This window comes from Helobdella robusta, assembly GCF_000326865.2.
Source record: "Helobdella robusta unplaced genomic scaffold HELROscaffold_76, whole genome shotgun sequence".
NCBI classification, from domain to species: Eukaryota; Metazoa; Annelida; class Clitellata; order Rhynchobdellida; family Glossiphoniidae; genus Helobdella; species Helobdella robusta.
The window spans coordinates 417896-439336 of NW_008705432.1; the positions used below are offsets into that span (position 1 = coordinate 417896).

Consider the following 21441-nt stretch of genomic DNA (forward strand, 5'->3'; position numbering starts at 1 on the left):
ACATCTCGACAATCATAAATACAAACAAACAAACAAACATACATACATACATACATACAAACATACATACACGCGTACATGCATTGAAATACACACACGCACATATATACATATACATACAAACATACAAAGACTCAAAGAGGTATAAACATAGAAAGAGACAAGGAAGGAACATGCTTCTTTGATGGTGTACAAAATGTGTACAAAAGTTTTATACAAACATTCATACATACATACATACATACATACATACATACATACATACATACATACATACATACATACATACATACATACATACATACATACATAAATTTGTACATACATACATACATCCATACATACATACATAGATATATACATACATACTTACATACATACATACATACATACATACATACATACATACATACATACATACATACATACATACATACATACATACATACATACATACATACATACATACATACATACATACATACATACATACATACATTTATACATACATATAAACATACATACATACATACATTAATACATACATACATACATACGTGCGTATTATTGAAGCGCCATCTTACGCTTTAATTCAGAATTTTATTTATAAATCTGTTTTTCTTTATTTTTCTCCACAAATCTTAATTGAGTTAATTATGTTAATTAGCTGCCTGGGTTATTGAATAAATTATGATAATTAGTTACAGATAATAATTAATTAAAGAACTAATTATAAAAGAAATTGTAATATTGTTGGCATCATATGTAAAAGTATTTTATCTTATTGCTATGCTGTATTTGTATTTGAATCCAGCCATCATTCAATTTCAAACATCGGATACCTATATGCATTAAAAGCTAAATGAACGACTGAACGAATAAATAAATGAAAAAATGAATGAAGAAAGGAAGGAGTAAAAAATTATATTAATTATTGACTGAATAAACAAATAAAAGAACAAATTTATTTTGATATGGCAACTGATAAAGATATTAACATTGAGATGAACGCTAAAGACAATGATGAAAATTTTAATTGTGCTGAAAAAAACAGTTAGTTCATATTTATTCATTAGTTAGTTAATTAATTAATTAAATTGTTAATTAATTAATTCATTCATTCATTCATTCATAACATAATTAATATAAGATATTTTAATGTCATAATAAAAGCAATTAATTTAAGATCATACTAATTAATGAATACATTTTTTTACAACTACTACTGCTACTACTACTACTGCTACTATTACTGCTACTACTACTACTGCTACTATTGATATTACTACTACTACTACAAAAGATATTACAAAATCTGAAAATGACGTTATAGCTACGTCAGAAGTTATTGAAACCGTTACAACAACTGTAGCCGATAAGGAAGTCAATTCGAATTTGTGGGAAGATTTAATGAGGGGTTGGTTTGTTTGTTTTTTTGTATGTTTTTTTTTGTATGTTAGTATGCTTGTTAGTTTGTTTATATGCAGGTGTGTCTCTGTATGTTAATGTGTGTGAATGTTCGTATGTTTGTTTGCATGCAAATTTTTCATGCTTTTGAATGAATGTTGAAATCTAATGAAAGGTCCTTATCTCCTAAACCAATCAATCAACCAATTAATCAATCAATCAATCAATCAATTATTCTATTCACTTAATCAATAAGCCCACCAATTAAATAACCACACATTTAACCAATCATTCAACCAACCAACCGACCAACCAACCAGCCAACCAACCAACTAACCAACCAACCAACCAGCCAAACAACCAACCGACTAACAAACCAACCAACCAACCAACCAATTAACCAATCAACCAACGAACGAACGAACGAACAAACTAACCAACCAACCAGCCAACCGACCAACCAACCAACCACCAACCAGGTACAGACGACGGATTGGATGGTTCAGGTGATAAAGACCTCTCATCAGATTTCAACGTCGACATTAATTTTGCTCCGGAAGACGATCATAAAATGGCCGGAAGTGACGTAAAAAAAGATGGCGGTGAGAAAAATATGAAGAAAGATGATGAAGAGGAGGAAAGAGGTGTTTTCATTTTTTTATTATTGTAAAAATTTATCATATGAACAAATGGATTAATCAATTGTAATTACTCACCACTATTATACATAACAAATAGAACATAATTATTATACAATCTAATTATTAATTATTAACTGTTAAATGAAAAAAAAAAACAAACAGCTATCAAAGATAATGAATCGTCAAACGACGATGACGCAACAAAAGCGCCATCTATAGTATTCAGCCAGGAATCAGAAAACAAAATGGACGCCTTCCTCAACGACTCATCTATCACCACAAACAACAACAGCACAAATGACGTCACCAATAGCAACAATAGCGGCGTAGCCAGAGCTAGACCGAGACCGTCGAATAGCGGATCGGCAAAATTGACGAACCCGTTCAGTATCGCTCTGAAGGAAGCAACTACAAAATGGGAACACACCGATATTGATACCGACGCCGAAGGGCCCAGCCCTTTTAATGATGAGATAGGTCTGTATGTTTTCGATCAAATTTGTTGGAGTTAATGGTTTTTTTTTAATTTTGATGTATTAGCTATTAATTTTTTATCTTTTTAAGGCTGTGATTTAGCAAAATTTTAGTTCATAGTTTAATTTTAGATATAAATTTAAGTTTGAATTGCGATTTATAATGAGATGCATAAAAATCTAAATAATTCCTAATAAAAATACGTCAATTAAATTTAAATGAAATAAAATTTCAATAAAATGAAATGAAATTATAGTAAGAAAAACATATGAATCAAGTTTTGAATAAAATTTAAACAGGTAACCCGTTTGCAGCCAGCCTCACAAACACGGCAGCAGCTGACGACAGCCTCTTCAATACGAACGCCGACAGCGCAGCAGTTGATGCGTTCAATCCATTTGCCACCATTCTCGATGAAAATAATTCCAACTTCGATCCATTCCAGACAATCCACGACGACGACGACGCGTTTCCTCCCATTGCTACAGACGCCACTGAGGACGATTTTACAAAAAATCCTTTTGGCGATCCAGCTGTCGATCAAAATGACGAAAATTTTGCAAATTTTGCAGATCTCGATGAAGGAGAGGATGGTGACGAAGTGAAAAAAAGCGGCTCGTTTGACGAATCTTTCGAGGAACCTGAAGAAAACTTGGAACCTCTGCCACCTTACCATCCCAGACTGGACTACGACCACGGATGGAACTTGCTTCTCCGACAACCTTTCAAGAAAAAACTGACCCAGAACAGGTTCTGGAAGCCTGCCTACGTTAGAATTTTAGTATCGAACGACACGCCGATGATTAAAATCTTCCCGAATGATAAGGACCAGGAGTGTCTGTACGAGTTGGCTCTGCAGCCGACGCACAACATTTGCAGCCTCGGTCTGCAGCAGTTGGATCAGTTCGGAAAGTGCCACACGGTTAAAATTCAGCAGATGAATTACAAGGAAACTGTTGGCATGAAGACAGAGAGGATCGCCCCAACCATCAGCGATTTAACGAGAATTCGCGATTTGAAGGGATTGAAGGATCTCATGCACAAACCAAAAGCAACGATGATCCTTGATCACGCGGCAAACGCTTTGGAGCTGTTGAAATTCGGAACGTTGGAATATGGAGAGGTTAAAAGTTTTATGAATGCTGTTGAAGACGTCTTGTTCTCGTTGAAAGCAATCAGGGGGAAGTCTGCCTCCTACACGAAGGATGAGATAACTGTTGATGTGCAAGACGAGTACTACGCCGACATTGACAAGGGTAGGAAGGGTTTTACATTTAATTACTGCTAGCCTCATATCGATTACAATAAATTCGTTAATTGTTTATGCTAATAATCATAATTTTTAATGATTTAACTCTTGTGTTCAATTCGCAATAAATTTTTGATGGCTTTGCAAATTATGTTGAAAGCATTAAGCCACAAATAACTAATGCTATAATATAAATAAATAAATGAATGAACAAATATACAAACAACTAAAAACAAACAGACGGACACATAACGAACCACAAAGCACGTGTTAGAATATTCTGTCTCGCATTCTTATCCGAATCTCCGATCATTGAAGTTGGAATCAATGACAAGCGTAGAAGAGGCAAAGAGATCGTCGGTAGACTGGACATCATACCGATAAAAACTGAGGAATGGATACGCATAGAAGACTACGAACTACACGGGACAATAGACAAAGAAGTATTCGAAGAGACAAAAGTAGTCAAGCTCAACCCTCTAGATGCGGTTCGGTATGAGTTACTCCGCTTTCGAGTTCGCCCTCGCATAAATATCGAACTGCCGCTTCAAATTCGAGTCCAAATGTCGATCGTGGAGCGCCATATCGAGGTGAGGATCGAAGTGATGGTGACAGGTTACTACAGCAACAGTAGGAGGGCTGCACAAACGCCCTGCGAAGACATTCAGATTCGATTCCCCATACCGGAAGATTGGGTCTATCTCTTCAGAGTGGAGAAACGGTTCAAGTACGGAGCTGTGCATTCCTCGAAAAGAAAGGCTGGGAAGATAAAAGGATTGGAAAGGTTGTCTTTAAATGATGATTAATTTATGTTCAATTGGTGTTTGGTTGACGTTAATAGATTTTCTTTTCAAAATTTCCTAATATATGACGTTTAATTGACGCTTAAATTGCGTCTCATTGATGTTTAATGATGTGAATTGATTATAAATTAGTTTTTTACCGATCTTTTCCAAATTTTCTATCGACACTTACGATTTTTCGAAACAAATTCAAAAGCTAACAAACACCCCCCACACAAAACGCACGCACCGACCACCGCAGATTGACCGCATTCGCTCAGGGTATCCTCCCACCAAGTTTGATCGAGGTATCGACGGGGCTTGCCAAATACGAGCAAGCATTTCACGCTGTTGTTTGGAGGATCGATCAGCTACCCGAGAGAAACGAAGGTCGATTTAGGGCCAGTTATTTTTCTCTTTTATTTGCCGATGTTTTTGAAAGTTATAATTTTTAGCAATGATTTTAATTTATGATCGTAATAATAGCTTTCCTTATATGTTCCGTAGTCTGCTATTAAACCCAGTTCATGTGATGTCACCACTACCACTCTTTTCATTCTTCAATTAACACAACATATTTCCAAGTATCCATAAATAAAATAAATCAAAAAGTAAGAAACCCGAAACCCAACAAAACCCCTAACTTGCAGGGGCTTACAAAACGCACCTGATGGTGATCAACATCGACCTGGCCCCCCACGACAAGATGCCAGAGCAACTGGACAAATACGTCCATGTGGAGTACGCCATGGCAAACAGTACCGTATCAAGGGCCCAAGTTAGATCGATAGCCATCAGCAACGGGGCGGACGAACCCGCGGACAAATGGGTGCGGCATCTAGCCAAGTACGAGTACACCATTGAGATGGAATTTACTGATAAGGTGAAGCCACAGTCTGAAGATATTATGGCACCTCTGAAGCCAGTCCTGCCGGCCGCGGAGGAACCGGATTCAAATGCACCGAAAGCCGCTCCTGAAGACGGAAGCGAAAATTCGTCATCTGACTCCGATTAATTTGGAAAATTTGAATAGTACCTCAATTAAATTGGAGAAACCAATTAGTAATAAACCAATTATATAATCTCAAATGATTTTTACGGCAGAATAAAAAAAATGTGTTGTAGTAGTAGTAGTACTCTGCCAAGTGTTACCTGTAAAATTGAATGTTTCGTCTTGTTATGTGCGTGTTACCTGAAACTTAGTCAAAATTTTGTCAAAAAAAATTCTCACACACACACACACACATCTATACATACAAACTAAAATATATTATATTTTTCATATTTGCAGTAGAAATGTTAGAAAAAAATTCGTTACAAAAGCGTTGTATTGTACCAACTGTCTAACCGAAATTGTCTCAATGTACTTATTTATTATTACTACAATTAATTAATATTATATTAATTAATTAATATTATCATTCCTTGTTATTGTAATAACATTTTTATTCGTCGTCATTTTATAAATATTTTTTAATTAATTAATTAACTAACTAATTAACGTTCCTTAATTAGATACCTATAAAAATTGTTTTCTATCAATATAAGGTTTATCTAGTTAATCTATATTAGTGAGCGAACACACAATTACACACACACATACAAACACACACAGACAAACACACACACACACACACACATAGTTTGTATAACGTTATTATAAATAAATGAATAGATCGTCTCTATCGTATTTTTATCAGTAGCTTTAGAGGTACCTGTATCACTAATTGAATAAAAACGAGTAAAAAATAACAATAATAATAACAATATTACTACAACTAATAGTAATAATGATAATAATATTGATAGTGATAAGACATCTCGTGAATGAACGAACGAATAAATGAATGAACGAATAAACGAATGAATAAATGGATGAACAAACAAATAATCAAAGTAAGAATCAAATGTTCCTGATTAAATTCACTCATAAAATCGACGTTTCTACACCACACAACACAAACAAAAGCGACCAAATTGATCAATTGTACAGCTAACATTAACATAATTAGAGTACATATAATTAGAAAATATATACAAAAAAAATATACATGAATATAGTTAGACAATAATAATAATAATAATAATAAAAGTAAATCAAAAACTACAATAACATAGTATGGAAAGGGCTTTTAACCTTTTATTACCATCATAAAAACACACAATTGATGAGAGAAAATTGAAGTTGTACACGGCAAAGGAAATAAATAAATAATAATAATAATAATAACAATAATAATGATGATGTTTACAGAAAATAAACGATGAATATGTTAAGGAAGAAGATGATGATACCTGTGATGGCGATCAATAATAATAATAGCAAATAGAAAAAGTTCGACCCAGACGATGGTGTCGAAGATATGGACTGCGACCACACCAGACCTACATAATTGGTGGTGATGAAGAGGACGAAGACCTTTGCCCAATCTAGTCACGCGTTCGACTGCTGGCCGACGAACGCCTTGATCCTCTGAAGCATCTCCTTCTTTACCTCATCGGGGACCAGGCCTGCAAAAGTAATATTTTCTTTTATTACTCTTTAAAAAGTCAGGATCTGAAAGAAGCAGAAACCGTTACAGCATGCAAGTTATATAAAAGTACTTTAAAAAAATTATAACTTAAATATTATTTTATATTTAATTATGGCTAAACGCAATGAAAAGATAGTGGAGAATAAAGCAAATAATGATAATTATAGTCATAATATCATAATTTATAATAATTATTATAGTAATAATAGCTAATGATTAATATGACAATAAATAATAATCAATCAATCAATCTTCGTTTAGCGCCCAGAGACCGAGTCCCACACGTGGCAGGATGTTGTTCTTTTTTGCCATCAATTTTTTGTGCCAAATTAGGAGCAAAATTGTAATAAATTAACATTAAATAATGATAACATTAATAATAATTGCAACTATAATATCAAATAATAGTGATAACAACGATGACTTCTGGCTCTTGGTGTTATCTCACTGACCAAGTCATCGACCGTGATGTTTTCCAAGCCCTTTTGTTTGACGATTTCTGAGTTTTGGAATTTTTTTTTAAATATTTAAAAAAAATTATAACATAAATATTATTTTATATTTAATTATGACTACTAAACACAATGAAATTAATGACCTTTGCAATGAAGTTTCAATTGATCTCTCCAGCCACACTCGATCAATCTGGTTCTCAGCAGTTCTTTCAATCTTTATAAAGAGTGTTAATGAGTGAAATAAAAAATGAATGAATGAATTACTGAATATGAATGAATGAATGAGTTGATGAACAGGTAAATGAATGAATGAGTTTAAAATTTAAATGAAAAGAAAATGGAATGAACAAATGAATGAGTAGATAAAAATGATTTATATGAATAAATAAATGACTGAAAAAGACAAGAGCTAGTGGCAAACAAACACACACACACACATACACACACACACGGACCTTTCTCTTTCTCCACTTTCAATTAGCTTTTGATTAATGGTTGCCTTCACTTTGATTTGGTGTTCACGCTTTTTTCTGTGCAAAACAAAAATCAGCAATGGTATAAATAAAAATTTTAACGACATCTTTTATTTTAGGATCAACATCTTTAACATCATCATTTTCAACACAGAAATCCAAAGTTCATGTGAGTGACTGGTGATGATGATGACGACGATGACAACAACGATATAGTTGTGTAACACATCATAGCGAGTAACATAACAAAACAATGAAAGCATTGTTTCATCATATCATCATCATATGAAATTTCTTTTACAAAATGAAATATTTGCTCATTATAGAAAAGTTCATTAATAACAACAAGCAGGAAAGGTGTTAGAGTGAGGTTTATCAAAATTTCAATGCTAAAATGTTAAATAGAGTTCTGTTGTTGGTAGTGTAGGATCTGGATGATTAGTGTAGTGTAGGAGCTGGGCAGAAAAGAGCAAAAGACAAAGAGACAAAAGGAAAAATTGAAATAAAAAAACCAATTTAATATCGGTTAACATTAAATATTCATCTAAAATTAATATCTACTAACTCTTCCGATGTTTTGTCCATCATTAGTGAATTCTTCGCTCAAAAAAACGAGATAGAACGTTCGGAAATTTAACTTTTATCAATGGCAATTTCGGAAGCTTGAAACGTTTATAAGTGAACGTAGACGATAAAAAATATGGTACGCTTTGCAACGTTTTAATAAATTTTTTAAACTAAAAAATTCTAGTACGCCAAGTGTAGAATTTGAACACCTTGAAAACTAATTATTCTAACCTGCCAAGCACGTACTTTAAATACAAACCTTTCCCAACGAATCAACGTCTCAGGAGAATAGAATTTTCATCGTACATGATTCAAATATGTGTGATACACAACTCAAACTAAAAAATCAATCAATCATGAAACACCGAATTTAAGTAGTTTCAGCTACGAGAATAAATGGTATTTCTCTAGCCACATTTAATAAACATCAGGATTCGTCAATGCATACACAATCCATTTAATTCACGAGATCCATTTAATTCACGAGGATCACTTGGCACTCCAACAGAGCAACCGCGACACCTGGATAGACTTCACGACCCACCAGAACGATTGAAAAAAACTAGTAAATAATTGGGGAGACTATTTTTATTGAACATTTAACAAAGATTAATTCGGCCTAAAAAACGTGAAGAATGACATAAACAAAGTATAAACTATATAAATAATTCGATCTTACACAAGCACCGACAGACAACGATCGGCACTTTATAACATTAATGATGATGATGTAACATTGAAAAAAATACAAATAGCAAAACGTCACATTTTGATTACACCAACAATGCACTACATTAAATTATGAAAGGTTTGAAACAGTCCCCATAAACACACCACACCACACCGAATCACTCGCTATCGAATCTTCAACTTTTTGCAATAAAAAAGATGAACTTTAACTCCAGAAAAATAATGGTAGCAAATGTACAAAGTCAACAAACAAACGTCCGAAACATCACAGATTGTAATATTATAAACCGTTCCACCAATTCAAAAACTCAGCCATATCTATCAAACTATTATCTAATCTAATCTACTTCCTCCATCTTTGACGCATCTTCGTCATCGCCCTCCAGTGGTGGAACGTCATCAGTGGCATTCGTGGCTGCTCCTGAACTGGCCGGTACTGCGAGATCCTCTTCGTCGATGCCCAACCCCAACTTGATCATACGATGGATGCGCGATGCATGGATCTGGGGATCCTCCAGTGAGAAACCAGATGCGAGCAGGGAAGTCTCAAACAGCAGCATCACCAAATCTTTCACTGATTTATCGTTCTTGTCGTTGTCGGCCTGCCAATGGATATAACAGAAACTCATGTAAGAAAGGACATGACATACGGCGCCAACTCATCATAAATCAATTAACAATTCAACCAAGCAATCAATCAACCACATCTGCCTACCTTCTCTTTTAGCGTCTTGATGATAGAGTGATCAGGATTGATTTCGAGATGTTTCTTGGCGGCCATGTATCCCATAGTGCTGGTGTCTCTAAGTGCCTGCGCCTTCATGATGCGTTCCATATTGGCAGACCATCCATATTGACTGGTTACTATGCAGCAAGGAGATGATACCAATCTGTTTGAAACTGTGACCTTTTCCACTTTCTTATCGAGGATCTCCTTCATGATCTTGCAGAGGCCCTCAAATTTGGCTTTGTTTTCCTCTTGCCTCTTCTTTTCCTCTTCATCCTCTGGCAGCTCAAGACCCTCCTTTGTTACAGAGACTAATGTTTTGCCTTCATATTCCTTGAGCTGTTGTACGGCGTACTCGTCAATGGGGTCAACCATGTACAGGACTTCATAGCCTCGTTTACGTAATCTTTCAACAAATGCAGAGTTCTCTACAGCTTCCTTGCTCTCACCAGTGATGTAGTAGATAGACTTTTGGTTTTCCTTCATTCTGGACACATAATCTTTCAGTGAGGTCTGTTCATCGCCGGATTGTGATGAATGGAATCTGAGGTATTCTGAGAGCTTCTTGCGGTTTGTTGAGTCTTCGTGGATGCCCAACTGGATAGAAAAATATAAAAATTAAATATGCACACATGCACAGATCTGCAAGCACATTAGAAACTCAAAAGACTTATTAGATTTCAATAAACTTTTAAGCTTGTAGTCAGAGGTTTAGCGATGGTTTATCAGCAAATTCTTGAATGAACAATTATGCCGGGGAAAGAAGTTTTCTCATCACGTTACAAGCACATTGAAATCCAAATAAAAAGAATTTGACAGTACAAAGCTATATTCGACAGTACAAAGCTATAGCCTAACTGATTAATAGTAAAACACACCTTGATGTTTTTGCTGAATTGTTCATAGAACTTCTTGTAGTTGTCCTTATCTTCACAGATGTCATCAAAAAGTTCCAGGCATTTCTTGACCAGGTTTTTCCTGATGACCTAGTAAATCAGGTAAAACAATTATATAGTCATGTATATAATTGTTAGGCACAACCACAGTCTAAATACAATAAAATTTATAGCAACACTATCAGAAAGTATAGGACGTTAAGATGCTGTTGACCTCAGATGCAACAGTGCATCAGTCGGGGGCATCTTTCATCATGTATTGCCACTATGATTTTTTTTTGGTAAACATAAAGAATATACAACTTAAAAAGACAAATCTCATGCAGAAACACTCAATGAGAATGTAAACTAAACCAACCTTAAGTATTTTACTCTGCTGCAGAGTCTCCCTTGAGATGTTCAATGGCAAATCCTCACTGTCAACGACACCCTTGATGAAACTCAAGTACTCTGGGATGAGTTCTTCACAGTTGTCCATGATGAAAACTCTACGCACATACAACTTGATGTTGTTGCGCTTCTTTTTGTTTTCGAAAAGGTCAAATGGAGCTCTTTTTGGTACAAAAAGCAGAGCACGGAACTCTAACTGACCTTCGACACTGAAGTGCTGCAAAAAATTATAAAGTAATTTTAAAAAAGCTCTAAACCAAATACGACACCACTAAGCAACAGATAAAAGACACCATCAACCAACCTTAACAGCAAGATGATCTTCCCAGTCATTGGTCAATGACTTGTAGAACTCTCCATACTCCTCTTTTGAGATGTCATCCGGATTTCTTGTCCACAACGGTTTTGTTTTGTTCAACTCTTCATCTTCAGTGTACTTTTCCTTGATCTTCTTCTTTTTTTTCTTATCCTTATCTTTGTTCGCGTCCTCATCCTCCTCATCATCATCCAGATCCTCAATCTTTGGCTTGTCTTTGTCCTCTTCTTTCTTTTCTTCCTCAACTTCTTCCTTCTTTTCTTCCTCATCATCAGAAACTTCTTTGTCTCTCTCCTTCTCTACGAGCAGTTTGATGGGGTAACCAATAAACTGACTGTGTTTTTTAACAATTTCTTTGATTTTCTTTTCCTCAATGTATTCTGTTTGATCTTCTTTGATGTACAGGACTATTTTTGTACCTCTTCCCAGAGGTTCCCCAGTAGTGTCCTGTCTGACAGTGAAGCTACCACCAGCTGCAGATTCCCAGGTGTACTGCTCGTCATCATTGTGCTTGCTAGTTACTGTAACCCTGTCTGCTACCAGGTAAGCAGAGTAGAAACCCACACCAAACTGACCAATCATACTGATATCTGCTCCAGCCTGAAGAGCCTCCATAAAGGCCTTTGTTCCTGACTTGGCAATGGTACCCAAATTGTTGACCATATCTGCCTTGGTCATGCCAATACCAGTATCAATGATGGTGATTGTTCTGTCTGCTTTGTTGGGAATAATTCTAATGTACAAGTCTTTGCCACTGTCCAATTTTGATGGATCTGTGAGGCTCTCATAACGAATCTTGTCAAGAGCATCAGAAGAGTTAGAGATTAACTCCCTAAGGAAAACCTAAACAAGGTTGAAGGTTTTTATTTTAAATTAATGAATAACACATTGTACAATCATAACAGTTTGTTTGTAGCTTCTATTTACCTCTTTGTTTGAATAGAAGGTATTGATGATCAAACTCATCAACTGGGCAATCTCAGCCTGGAAGGCGAAGGTTTCGGTCTCAACATTTTCTTCGTGTTCAGGCATCTGTAGATAGGTAAGCAAGACAAAAACTGTTAACTGAAGAATGAATATGATAATGCAACCTACCAACAGAAAACAAAACGAAGCAATCTTCTTTTCTTATATTTGACAAAATCATGAAAAGTCTAAATACTACTGGCACAAAACACCATCTTAAATAAATATATTGCTATTAATAGCAGCTATTTGCTTGACATTTCTGATTTTTAAAACTAAAACTGTAAAATTTTGACAAAGACAAAACAAAGAAACTTTCTAAAAAAACTAAAATAGCCGGCAGGAAAGCAAAACAATTACGAATTAAAACCTCACAACTGAACAAACAATACCTTCGTAATTCAACGTAGAAACTTCTGAGAAACAGCAAAAATGACAGAGAAATGCAGAATCTGACGACCAAACAAATTTATTCGGAGCACGTTTTTCTGATCGAAATGCCGGTATCCAAGGCTTTTTATAACAATCATGGACGCTTTAACGCGTAGTAATATAATTTCTCGTGTTTTCTAGCTTGTTCGTTCGCTATTCGGAGATACGAATTTGAGATATTTATAATTAATAAATGGCAAATTTTATTTTTTTTAAAATGATTATTTTAAATGTGTTAAAAAGTTTTATTAATATTTATATTTTAATGATAATGGTGGGTGTCTGTTGTGAAATAGAGCGCATTTTTCGCGCAATAACTTCCTTATAGTAGCGCTAAGTCAAAATGTTCTCGAATGTTCTAGAATGTTCCATTGTTAAGGAAGTACTATTATACATTTCATATAGAAACAAAGAAAAATGGAGATATGCTGCATCATTGTTATGAACAACCGAAATTTTATTCCATTTTATTTCTGTATATTTTTGCTTCGAAATGGAAGTTTTAGTCGATAATTATGTTGTATTCATTTATTTCGATCACGCAATAGTTAATTTCCGCTTCAAAACGTTCATTTTGATGCACTAAATGACTTACTGTATTCTTTCGTTCTCTTTTAATAGACATTTTTTTTAAAAAGTTTAATAAGGAAAAGCCAATATATTTCCAAAATATTTATTTCAAAATGTTGGAAAACATAAAATATACACTGAACATCATCAGATATTGACCTATATTGTCACGAAACATCTTTAAAGCAAGAAAGACACGACAAAGTCAACTTAATTTATCTAAATACGAATGAAATTTCAATAATAATCAATAATTTCATTAATCCAACTAGCTATTCAGTCAATCCATTCAATCAAGCCAGTGGAGCAAGCAATCCTTTGCGTAATAATATAACAGGATTTGAGTAACTGTACTTAGAGAATGCCCTGCTTAAAGAAAAAAAATTAAACGTAAAAACACACACACACACGAATATTTTACACCAATCCTATTCTAACTACGTGAGAATTCCATGTCAAAATTTGTAAAAAATATAAAAATACCAGACATAATTCAATATTTATTCGTCTAACAACATGGAATCATAACATTGAAAGATGCTTGAGAGTTGAGAGGCACTCTAGGTAGATGTTATCGAGCTGTTATCAAATGCGTTTGTAAAAAATTAACATCAATAATAATGAGACAAAAATAGTGCTAATAACATAGGCTGCTTAGTACTACTACTTCGACAACTACTACTACTTCTACAATAACTACTGCTACTTCTACTACTACAAAATTTTATAATAGCAGTATTTATGATTGGCTAGCAAACTGGAGACAAGTTTACAAGCGAATAATATAAATAGTGATAGTATATTAGATAATACAATACCTAAATAACGGACTAGACAACCCAACATGAATCTTTTCATTCATTCATTCATTTTTTCAATCAATCATTTTTTTAATCAATCAATCAATCATTTAATGCTTATTAAACATATTCTTCAGTTTAGACATAATGGCGCTCTTGCGAAAGCTACCATGCCTCTTAAAACTCGAACTAGAAATCGTCGTCGTTGACACTGATGACGTTGTTGTTGTCGTTGTTGCTGTAGTTAGTGGTGGTGCTGATGTCACTGATGATGATGTTGTTGTTGTTTTTTTTCTCCTATTATTATTATTACTACTGGAAAACATGGGCATTTGCCGTATGATAGATGGTGATACCATAGAGATAGACGATGATACAGATGAGGATGATACAGATGAGGATGATACAGATGAGGATGATACAGATGAGGATGATACAGACGAAGATGATATAGATAAACTTCTAAGAACGTCATCATCACCACCATTACCACAAAGATTATTATCATTATTATGATCGACTGAGTAAGTTGACCTTTCGTAGAGTTCATCATTATTATTATTAAAATGACTATTGTTGAATTCGTCACAATTATCATTACTAACACTACCGCTGGCACTACTATCAATACTCCTTAAATTTTGGTTGATAGAGTAAAAGGAATCGATGGCCAGATTTCTTTCTGAGAGTTCAGAGATCTCTTCAATGGGGTCAAGGTCAAGGTCGGGATGACCTAACTTCTCGAGCCCTGATTGGCTGTCGAGGGGCCTATTTATAACTGATGATGGTGGTGGTGATGATACTTTATTATTATCACCATCATCATCACAACCACCATTATCTTCGTCGTAAGCATTATCAATATCATCACAGCCACCATTATATTTGTCGCCGCTGATATGATTATCACTACCATCATCATCATCATCATTATTACTGATGTTATTGTTATTATTTTTGATGTTATTATTATTGATGTTATTATTATTATTTTCGTTATTATAAATATTTGTTAGACTATAAATTCTGTAATCAGTTCGAACGCAGTCGTTACCATCATCACCATCGTTATCATCATCTTCTTCAATGTTGAAGTGACACACCTTATTATTATTATTTGCGTTGTTATTGGACTTATTACTATCACCATCATCATTATTATGACTATAATTTGTATTATTATGGTTATTATTATTATGGACATTATTATTTTTTTGATTATTATTGACGGCAAAAAGATGATTGAACCTCTTAGCCTCATAGCTATTATCAGCATACGGCTTATCGTGACGCCGACGCGATTTCAACGACGACGACGCTCCAACAGCTACTGCATGACGTTTGTGGGGGCGGGGCAAATTAACATACGTCATATTATCGCCAGCCAATCGCAGCGGAACGTTACTGGCTTCAATAGTACTCACGTTGTTAATGTAATCGGGTTTGTCAATATTATGATCAGAATTTATATTACTATGACTAATATAATTTATTTGATTATTGTTATTATTATTTATTTTTTTATTATTATTAGTTTTATTATTGTTCATTTTATTATTATATACTGGTAATATTGGTTGGACATCTCTAAAAGGGGGCCGACATCGATCTGACCTTTTCTTACTATCATTATCACCACCATCAACATTGGCATCATTACTACAACCTTTCATATCATCACCATCACCACCGTCATCATCATCATCAGCCTCCTTTCGTTTATAATTGTTTCTAGAATTTTCGTCGAGGTCTTTACTGCTATTATTATTCTTATTATAAATAACATTTTTATCAGTATTATCGCTATCATTATTGCCAGTAACAGTAGCAGTAGTAGTAGATGTCTTAACATTATCATCTTCCCTATCAAGCCAGCCATAATCGACCATATTAACACCCTGAAAATCAACGGGGGCGCTAGGTAGTCCCTTAGCCCCCCCGTGGCGTGACCCTCTGATGCGCCCACTCAAGAAATTTTTTATCCAGACGGCCACAATGCCGTTTCTTAGGCGGTCGTCGTTGCGATCTGCTTGGTAGGTAGGGTTGCGACGTATGATCGCTGTCATGTAGAAGCGGGCGTTTCTGTGGTTAGTATGCGTGTGTGCGCGCGTGTGTGTTTGTACAATTGTGTACGTGAGTGTGTGGAGTGTTTGTAAGTTTGCGGTGTATTTATGCTTGTATGTCTGTGTGTGTTTGCAGTTTGAAGTGCAAGGTTGTATGTAGGTTGTATGTTAGCGTGTGTTTGTATAAAAACCAAAACAAACAAACCAAAACAAACAAACACACATACACGTATACATACATACATACATACATACATACATACATACATACATACATACATACATACATACAACCCACTAAATACAACTAAAAACATCAACTCCAAACGTCAACTCAAAAGAAGGAGGGGAAGAACAAAATAGAACCTTATAGTCAGAGCGACTTGCTGGGTCTGCATGCACGTGACATCTACGCCATCGATGCGTAGTATCATATCGTCCCTCTGCAAGCCATGGTGATTGGCCGATGAAATTGGGTCAACCCGGCATATTTTCACCGGATGTGACCCATATATCGAGAAACCAAAGCTACCGTTTTTGTTTCGACAGAGCAAAACCTCAAGGGAAGACGTGTGTGAATTGAAGAAATGAATACATAAATCAATGAATAAATAAACCTGCAACAAAAAAACACACGCACACACTCTCTTTCACACACCCTCTCTCTTTCACACACACACGCGCGCGCGCGCACACACACACAGATACTCTCTCTTCTACTCTACATCCCAATGCAATAAAATGAACACAATACAATACAGTACAATACAACGCATCAACATACAAACATACAATACAATACAATAAGGATATTACAACAAATAAAATACAATACAATAAGGATATTACAACAACAAGTAAATACAGTCAAAGTTATCAACTCTATATACAAACAAAAAATACCACACAATACCGTACGTACAACACACAACAAAATACTTTTGATATGTTATAGAGAGTCGCATAACTCTTGATAGCTGCCCCATCGTCCACAACAGTTACGTGTCGTAGTCGGCCTATGTTTTCAGTTAGAATGTAGTACCAGCCTGAAGCTAACTGTGTGTATGTATGTGTGTATTTATGTGTGTGTGTATGTATGTATGTGTGTGTGTGTATGTATGTGTGTGTATGTATGTTTGTGTGTGTGTGTGTGTATGTATGTTTGTGTGTATGTGTGTTTATATGTAAAGATGTGATAGGATAAATTAATTAGCAATGGAAAAGAATAGTTACATGGTTGTTAGTGTGTTCCTTATTGAAGCCAAAAGACATGCAGCCGATAAACTCATCTCTAAGAGGCAGAACAAATCATTTATTATTATATTTATTATTATTTTTATTACACACATACAAAGACACACACACACATATAAAACTATCTTCAATAAAACACACTTGGAATAGTCAATTGGACAACATACATATATACTGATACAAACAAACAAACAAACGAACGAACGAACGAACGAACAAACAAACAAACAAACAAACAAACAAACAAACAAACAAACAAACAAACAAACAAACAAACCCAGTCTTATCAGAATAATGCCAAACAGTTATGTATAGTCTTCTATTATTATTATTATTATTACTATTATTTGCTGGACGTTCATCTCTTGTTGGATACTCTCTGCAAAATAAAACAAAAACAATAAAAAAAATAATAAAATAATAACCCGATAATAATAATAATTTTGTACAATAATAAATAATAAAATAAAACAAAAAATTTTTTAACATGGAGAGCTTTTCGTCGAAGACAGGCCTGGACGAAGAGTAATAAACGGAGGATCGACATATTGGTGATGATGATGACGGGAGTCTTAATGATGATGACGTCGGTGGTAGTGGTGGTAATGATGTCGTTGTAGTCGGTAGTTTGTTGTTGTTGTTGCTGCAAGTCAGGATGTACTCCATCTAGAAAAGTTTCGACCGTAAGTTGTCGCAAGCGTTTTGTGATTGTTTCAATAAAAGTGTAATTTATAGTGCCTTTTTTTAGTTGTTTTTATTATCATCTTTGTTAAAATTAATAATATAAATATTATCACAATAATAATTATTATTATTATTATTGAAGATAATATTTTTTAATATCATCTTTGTTAAAATTATTAATATAAATATTATCACAATAATTATTATTATTATTTAAGATACTAATTTAATTTAAGCAAATTTGATAAAATTAGAGAGAAATTAAAAAATAAAAATTGAGAAACAGAGCAAGGAAACAACAAGAGCAAAACAAGAAACAACAAAGCAAAACTACAAAAAAATGAAGAAAAGACTTTCATGAAAAAAGACTTAAAGAAAAATAATTGAAAAAAAAACTAAAAAAAAAGAGAGAAACCTTAACATAACAGTTGGGCAAATCCTTACTGGCATTGTATATATTCCTCCCAGCTATCACTAAACCATGCAGAGAATTTTTTACAGTCGTTGTTGTAGTAAAAGAATTAAACATAAATATATTAAAAATATGAATTAAACATAAATATAACAAAAAATATGAATTTAAACATAAATATAATAAAAATATAAATTAAACATAAATATAACAAAAAATATGAATTTAAACATGAATATAATAAAAAGTAGACATTTATTTAAGAAAGGTATCAACAAATAACTTGTAGATATGACAAATAAGACATGCTAAGATTGCTACGAAAATTATTGTAGAAATATTATTGAAAAGATTCTTCTAAGCTAACAGTGCATTGTAATGAATCCATATTGTACGGTCAGGTCAAGCCTCAACTGCCCTATGAAAAACATTTATAAGGTAAAAAGTTATCATAAATACTATAGATAACAAAAAATTAATTATCATAAATATTATGGATATTAAAAAATTAATTATTTTTAAATATATATTATACGGATAGAAAGTATATGAAAAAATGTAACATAACGTAAATAACATAAATTATAAGAAGTTCCTATGCCTCCAACAAATTATAACTCTCAAATTGAAAGAGTAATAGTAATGTAAAATAATATATAACATAATAGAGATAGGTTGAAAGAGAGAGAGAGAAAGTAAAATTGCAAGTGAAAATAAATACTACACAATATCTGTCAATTATTATGTTAATATATTCAAAGAATATCCAAATAGAAATAGTGAAGAGAGAGAGAGAGAGAAAGAGAGAGATAGAGGGGGAAAAAAGAGAGAGAGAGAAAGAGAGATAGAGGGGGAAAAAAAGAGAGAGGGACATAGAAAAGAAATAACCGAAACCTTTATAATTTTGCAATGTCTTTCCTCTTTCAACTCTCTTAGAGCCACCAACCAACCTTGATTTCATAGGCCTCTTACCATCAACATCACCATCATCATCACTATAATTATGAATATAATTATTATAATTATGATTATCGCCATCTAAGCTGGAATCAGTATATGGAATGGAGATATAGCCCCCGGTTATGCTACAACTAGCATCTGAGTAGGAATCAGTTGTCGTCGTAGAGGTTGTGGCCGAGCCAGAATCAAACGACATCTGGCGACAGAAAATGAATTTTATAATGTTATAATACATTTACAATTTTTATTTTATATACATAATTCTGTAATAATCTGAATTATAATTTACTTTAATTTATTTATGTCGACAATGGTGAGTTATGGAAGCTTAGATTATTGGCTTATGCCATGTTGTTGTTATATACAAATGTATATATATATATGTTGAATACAAATTTTGTATAAAATTGTCAATAACTTGTTTGGAAAAAATGGAATTAATTTTAATTATAATGTTAAAATAAAACAAACCTCTGATCAGCAAAAACAAGATGAAAAAGAATAAAACAATTTAAAATTAAAAACTAAATAATTGAAATTATTAAAATACCTTCGAATATCAATCAAATAGCAAACACCAAACGGACAGTTAACTAATAATTTATATTCCGGCAACTTTAAAACGACTTTCCAGGCAAAACTTTCACTTAATTTCACTCAACTACAGCGCATAAACATTCCTAATCAATTCACTTTTCAAAACCACGCGCCATTAAACTTTCAACAATGAACAAAGAAACATATATATATATATATATATATATATATATATATATATATATACATACATATATATATATATATATTATCAAATTATTATTATTATAATATATATATATATATTTGAAAAGTATATAGGTGTATTCATATACTAAGACTGTGTATAACATTACAATATATAAATTATGTAGTTTATAGTAATTTTGAAAATTGTTAATAAAACTTTTGAAAATTTGGTGGGTTTGTAAATTTTTCATACTGTCGTAAAGTTTTATAGTAAATTTTCCACATTGCCATAAAGTTTCTATATGAGCAATGCTACGAGAACGAACTATCAATGAATTGAGGAACTCATATATTCATATAGAATAGAAGAGAATAGTCACATAACTAGAATAAACTGCTTTTGTATCGGTTAAAAATACCGACATAATTAAATGCGCTTCAAATGAATATTTTTAAGCACATCCTCTAAAAAAAGACCGAAAGCGACGAACAGTTGGGGAGGAGAATTTAACGCAGGGTCGGTAATTAATTTCATTTGTTTTCTGCGTTATTTTTCATTTTTTTAAATTTTCATTTATTTGCAATTTATTCTCAAATAATTAAATTCATTTATTTTTACAATTTCGTTGAATGTCGTTTCGTTTAAAAATTGTTCAACGGACATTTTTTAGTTTCTGTGTTTGTCCATGTAAAAAATGGAATTCAGTTTTATTTGCCTAACAACAAGCTTTAATTTTGGATAAAATTTGCATTTATTATTATCTTTTAATATATTATTCAGTTTTATTATTAATTTATGATAATTTAATCGTTTTAAAAACTCATTTTCACGTTGTTTGGCTTGTATTTTTTGAAATGTTAAATATAAATAAAATATAAATAAAAAAAATAAATCAATGACATGAGATGAGAAGAGCATGAGTTATTTATAATAATTATTTCGTTTAGATAAATTTAATAATTTTAATCTTAA

At 33.2% G+C, this 21441-nt stretch overlaps 4 protein-coding genes across 4 annotated transcripts; 1 reads left to right on the forward strand and 3 right to left on the reverse strand.

The window, feature by feature from the left end:
- Positions 1-3483: 3483 nt before the first annotated feature.
- HELRODRAFT_90066 (hypothetical protein) lies at positions 3484-5568 on the forward strand (the record flags this gene model as incomplete). Its single annotated transcript, XM_009031579.1, has 4 exons — positions 3484-3778; positions 4012-4558; positions 4816-4943; positions 5204-5568. The coding sequence occupies 4 exons, from the start codon at positions 3484-3486 to the stop codon at positions 5566-5568; spliced, it is 1335 nt and encodes a 444-aa protein (XP_009029827.1).
- A 1419-nt stretch (positions 5569-6987) lies between these two features.
- HELRODRAFT_181843 (hypothetical protein) lies at positions 6988-8600 on the reverse strand (the record flags this gene model as incomplete). The annotated part of the gene is made up of 5 exons (XM_009031620.1): positions 6988-7064; positions 7512-7586; positions 7686-7756; positions 7998-8072; positions 8581-8600. The coding sequence occupies 5 exons, from the start codon at positions 8598-8600 to the stop codon at positions 6988-6990; spliced, it is 318 nt and encodes a 105-aa protein (XP_009029868.1).
- A 1010-nt stretch (positions 8601-9610) lies between these two features.
- HELRODRAFT_158018 (hypothetical protein) lies at positions 9611-12633 on the reverse strand (the record flags this gene model as incomplete). Its single annotated transcript, XM_009031621.1, has 6 exons — positions 9611-9874; positions 9988-10596; positions 10878-10985; positions 11254-11502; positions 11590-12444; positions 12529-12633. 6 exons carry the CDS (start codon positions 12631-12633, stop codon positions 9611-9613), a joined length of 2190 nt encoding a protein of 729 aa, XP_009029869.1.
- A 1458-nt stretch (positions 12634-14091) lies between these two features.
- On the reverse strand, positions 14092-20445 carry HELRODRAFT_194436 (hypothetical protein; the record flags this gene model as incomplete). The annotated part of the gene is made up of 12 exons (XM_009031622.1): positions 20293-20445; positions 19677-19938; positions 19150-19200; positions 18786-18844; positions 18174-18352; positions 17964-18065; positions 17666-17723; positions 17374-17488; positions 16799-16991; positions 15205-16451; positions 14975-15147; positions 14092-14148 (listed from the first exon to the last, which is right to left on the reverse strand). The coding sequence occupies exons 2-12, from the start codon at positions 19936-19938 to the stop codon at positions 14092-14094; spliced, it is 2496 nt and encodes an 831-aa protein (XP_009029870.1). The 5' UTR covers positions 20293-20445.
- Positions 20446-21441: the final 996 nt, after the last annotated feature.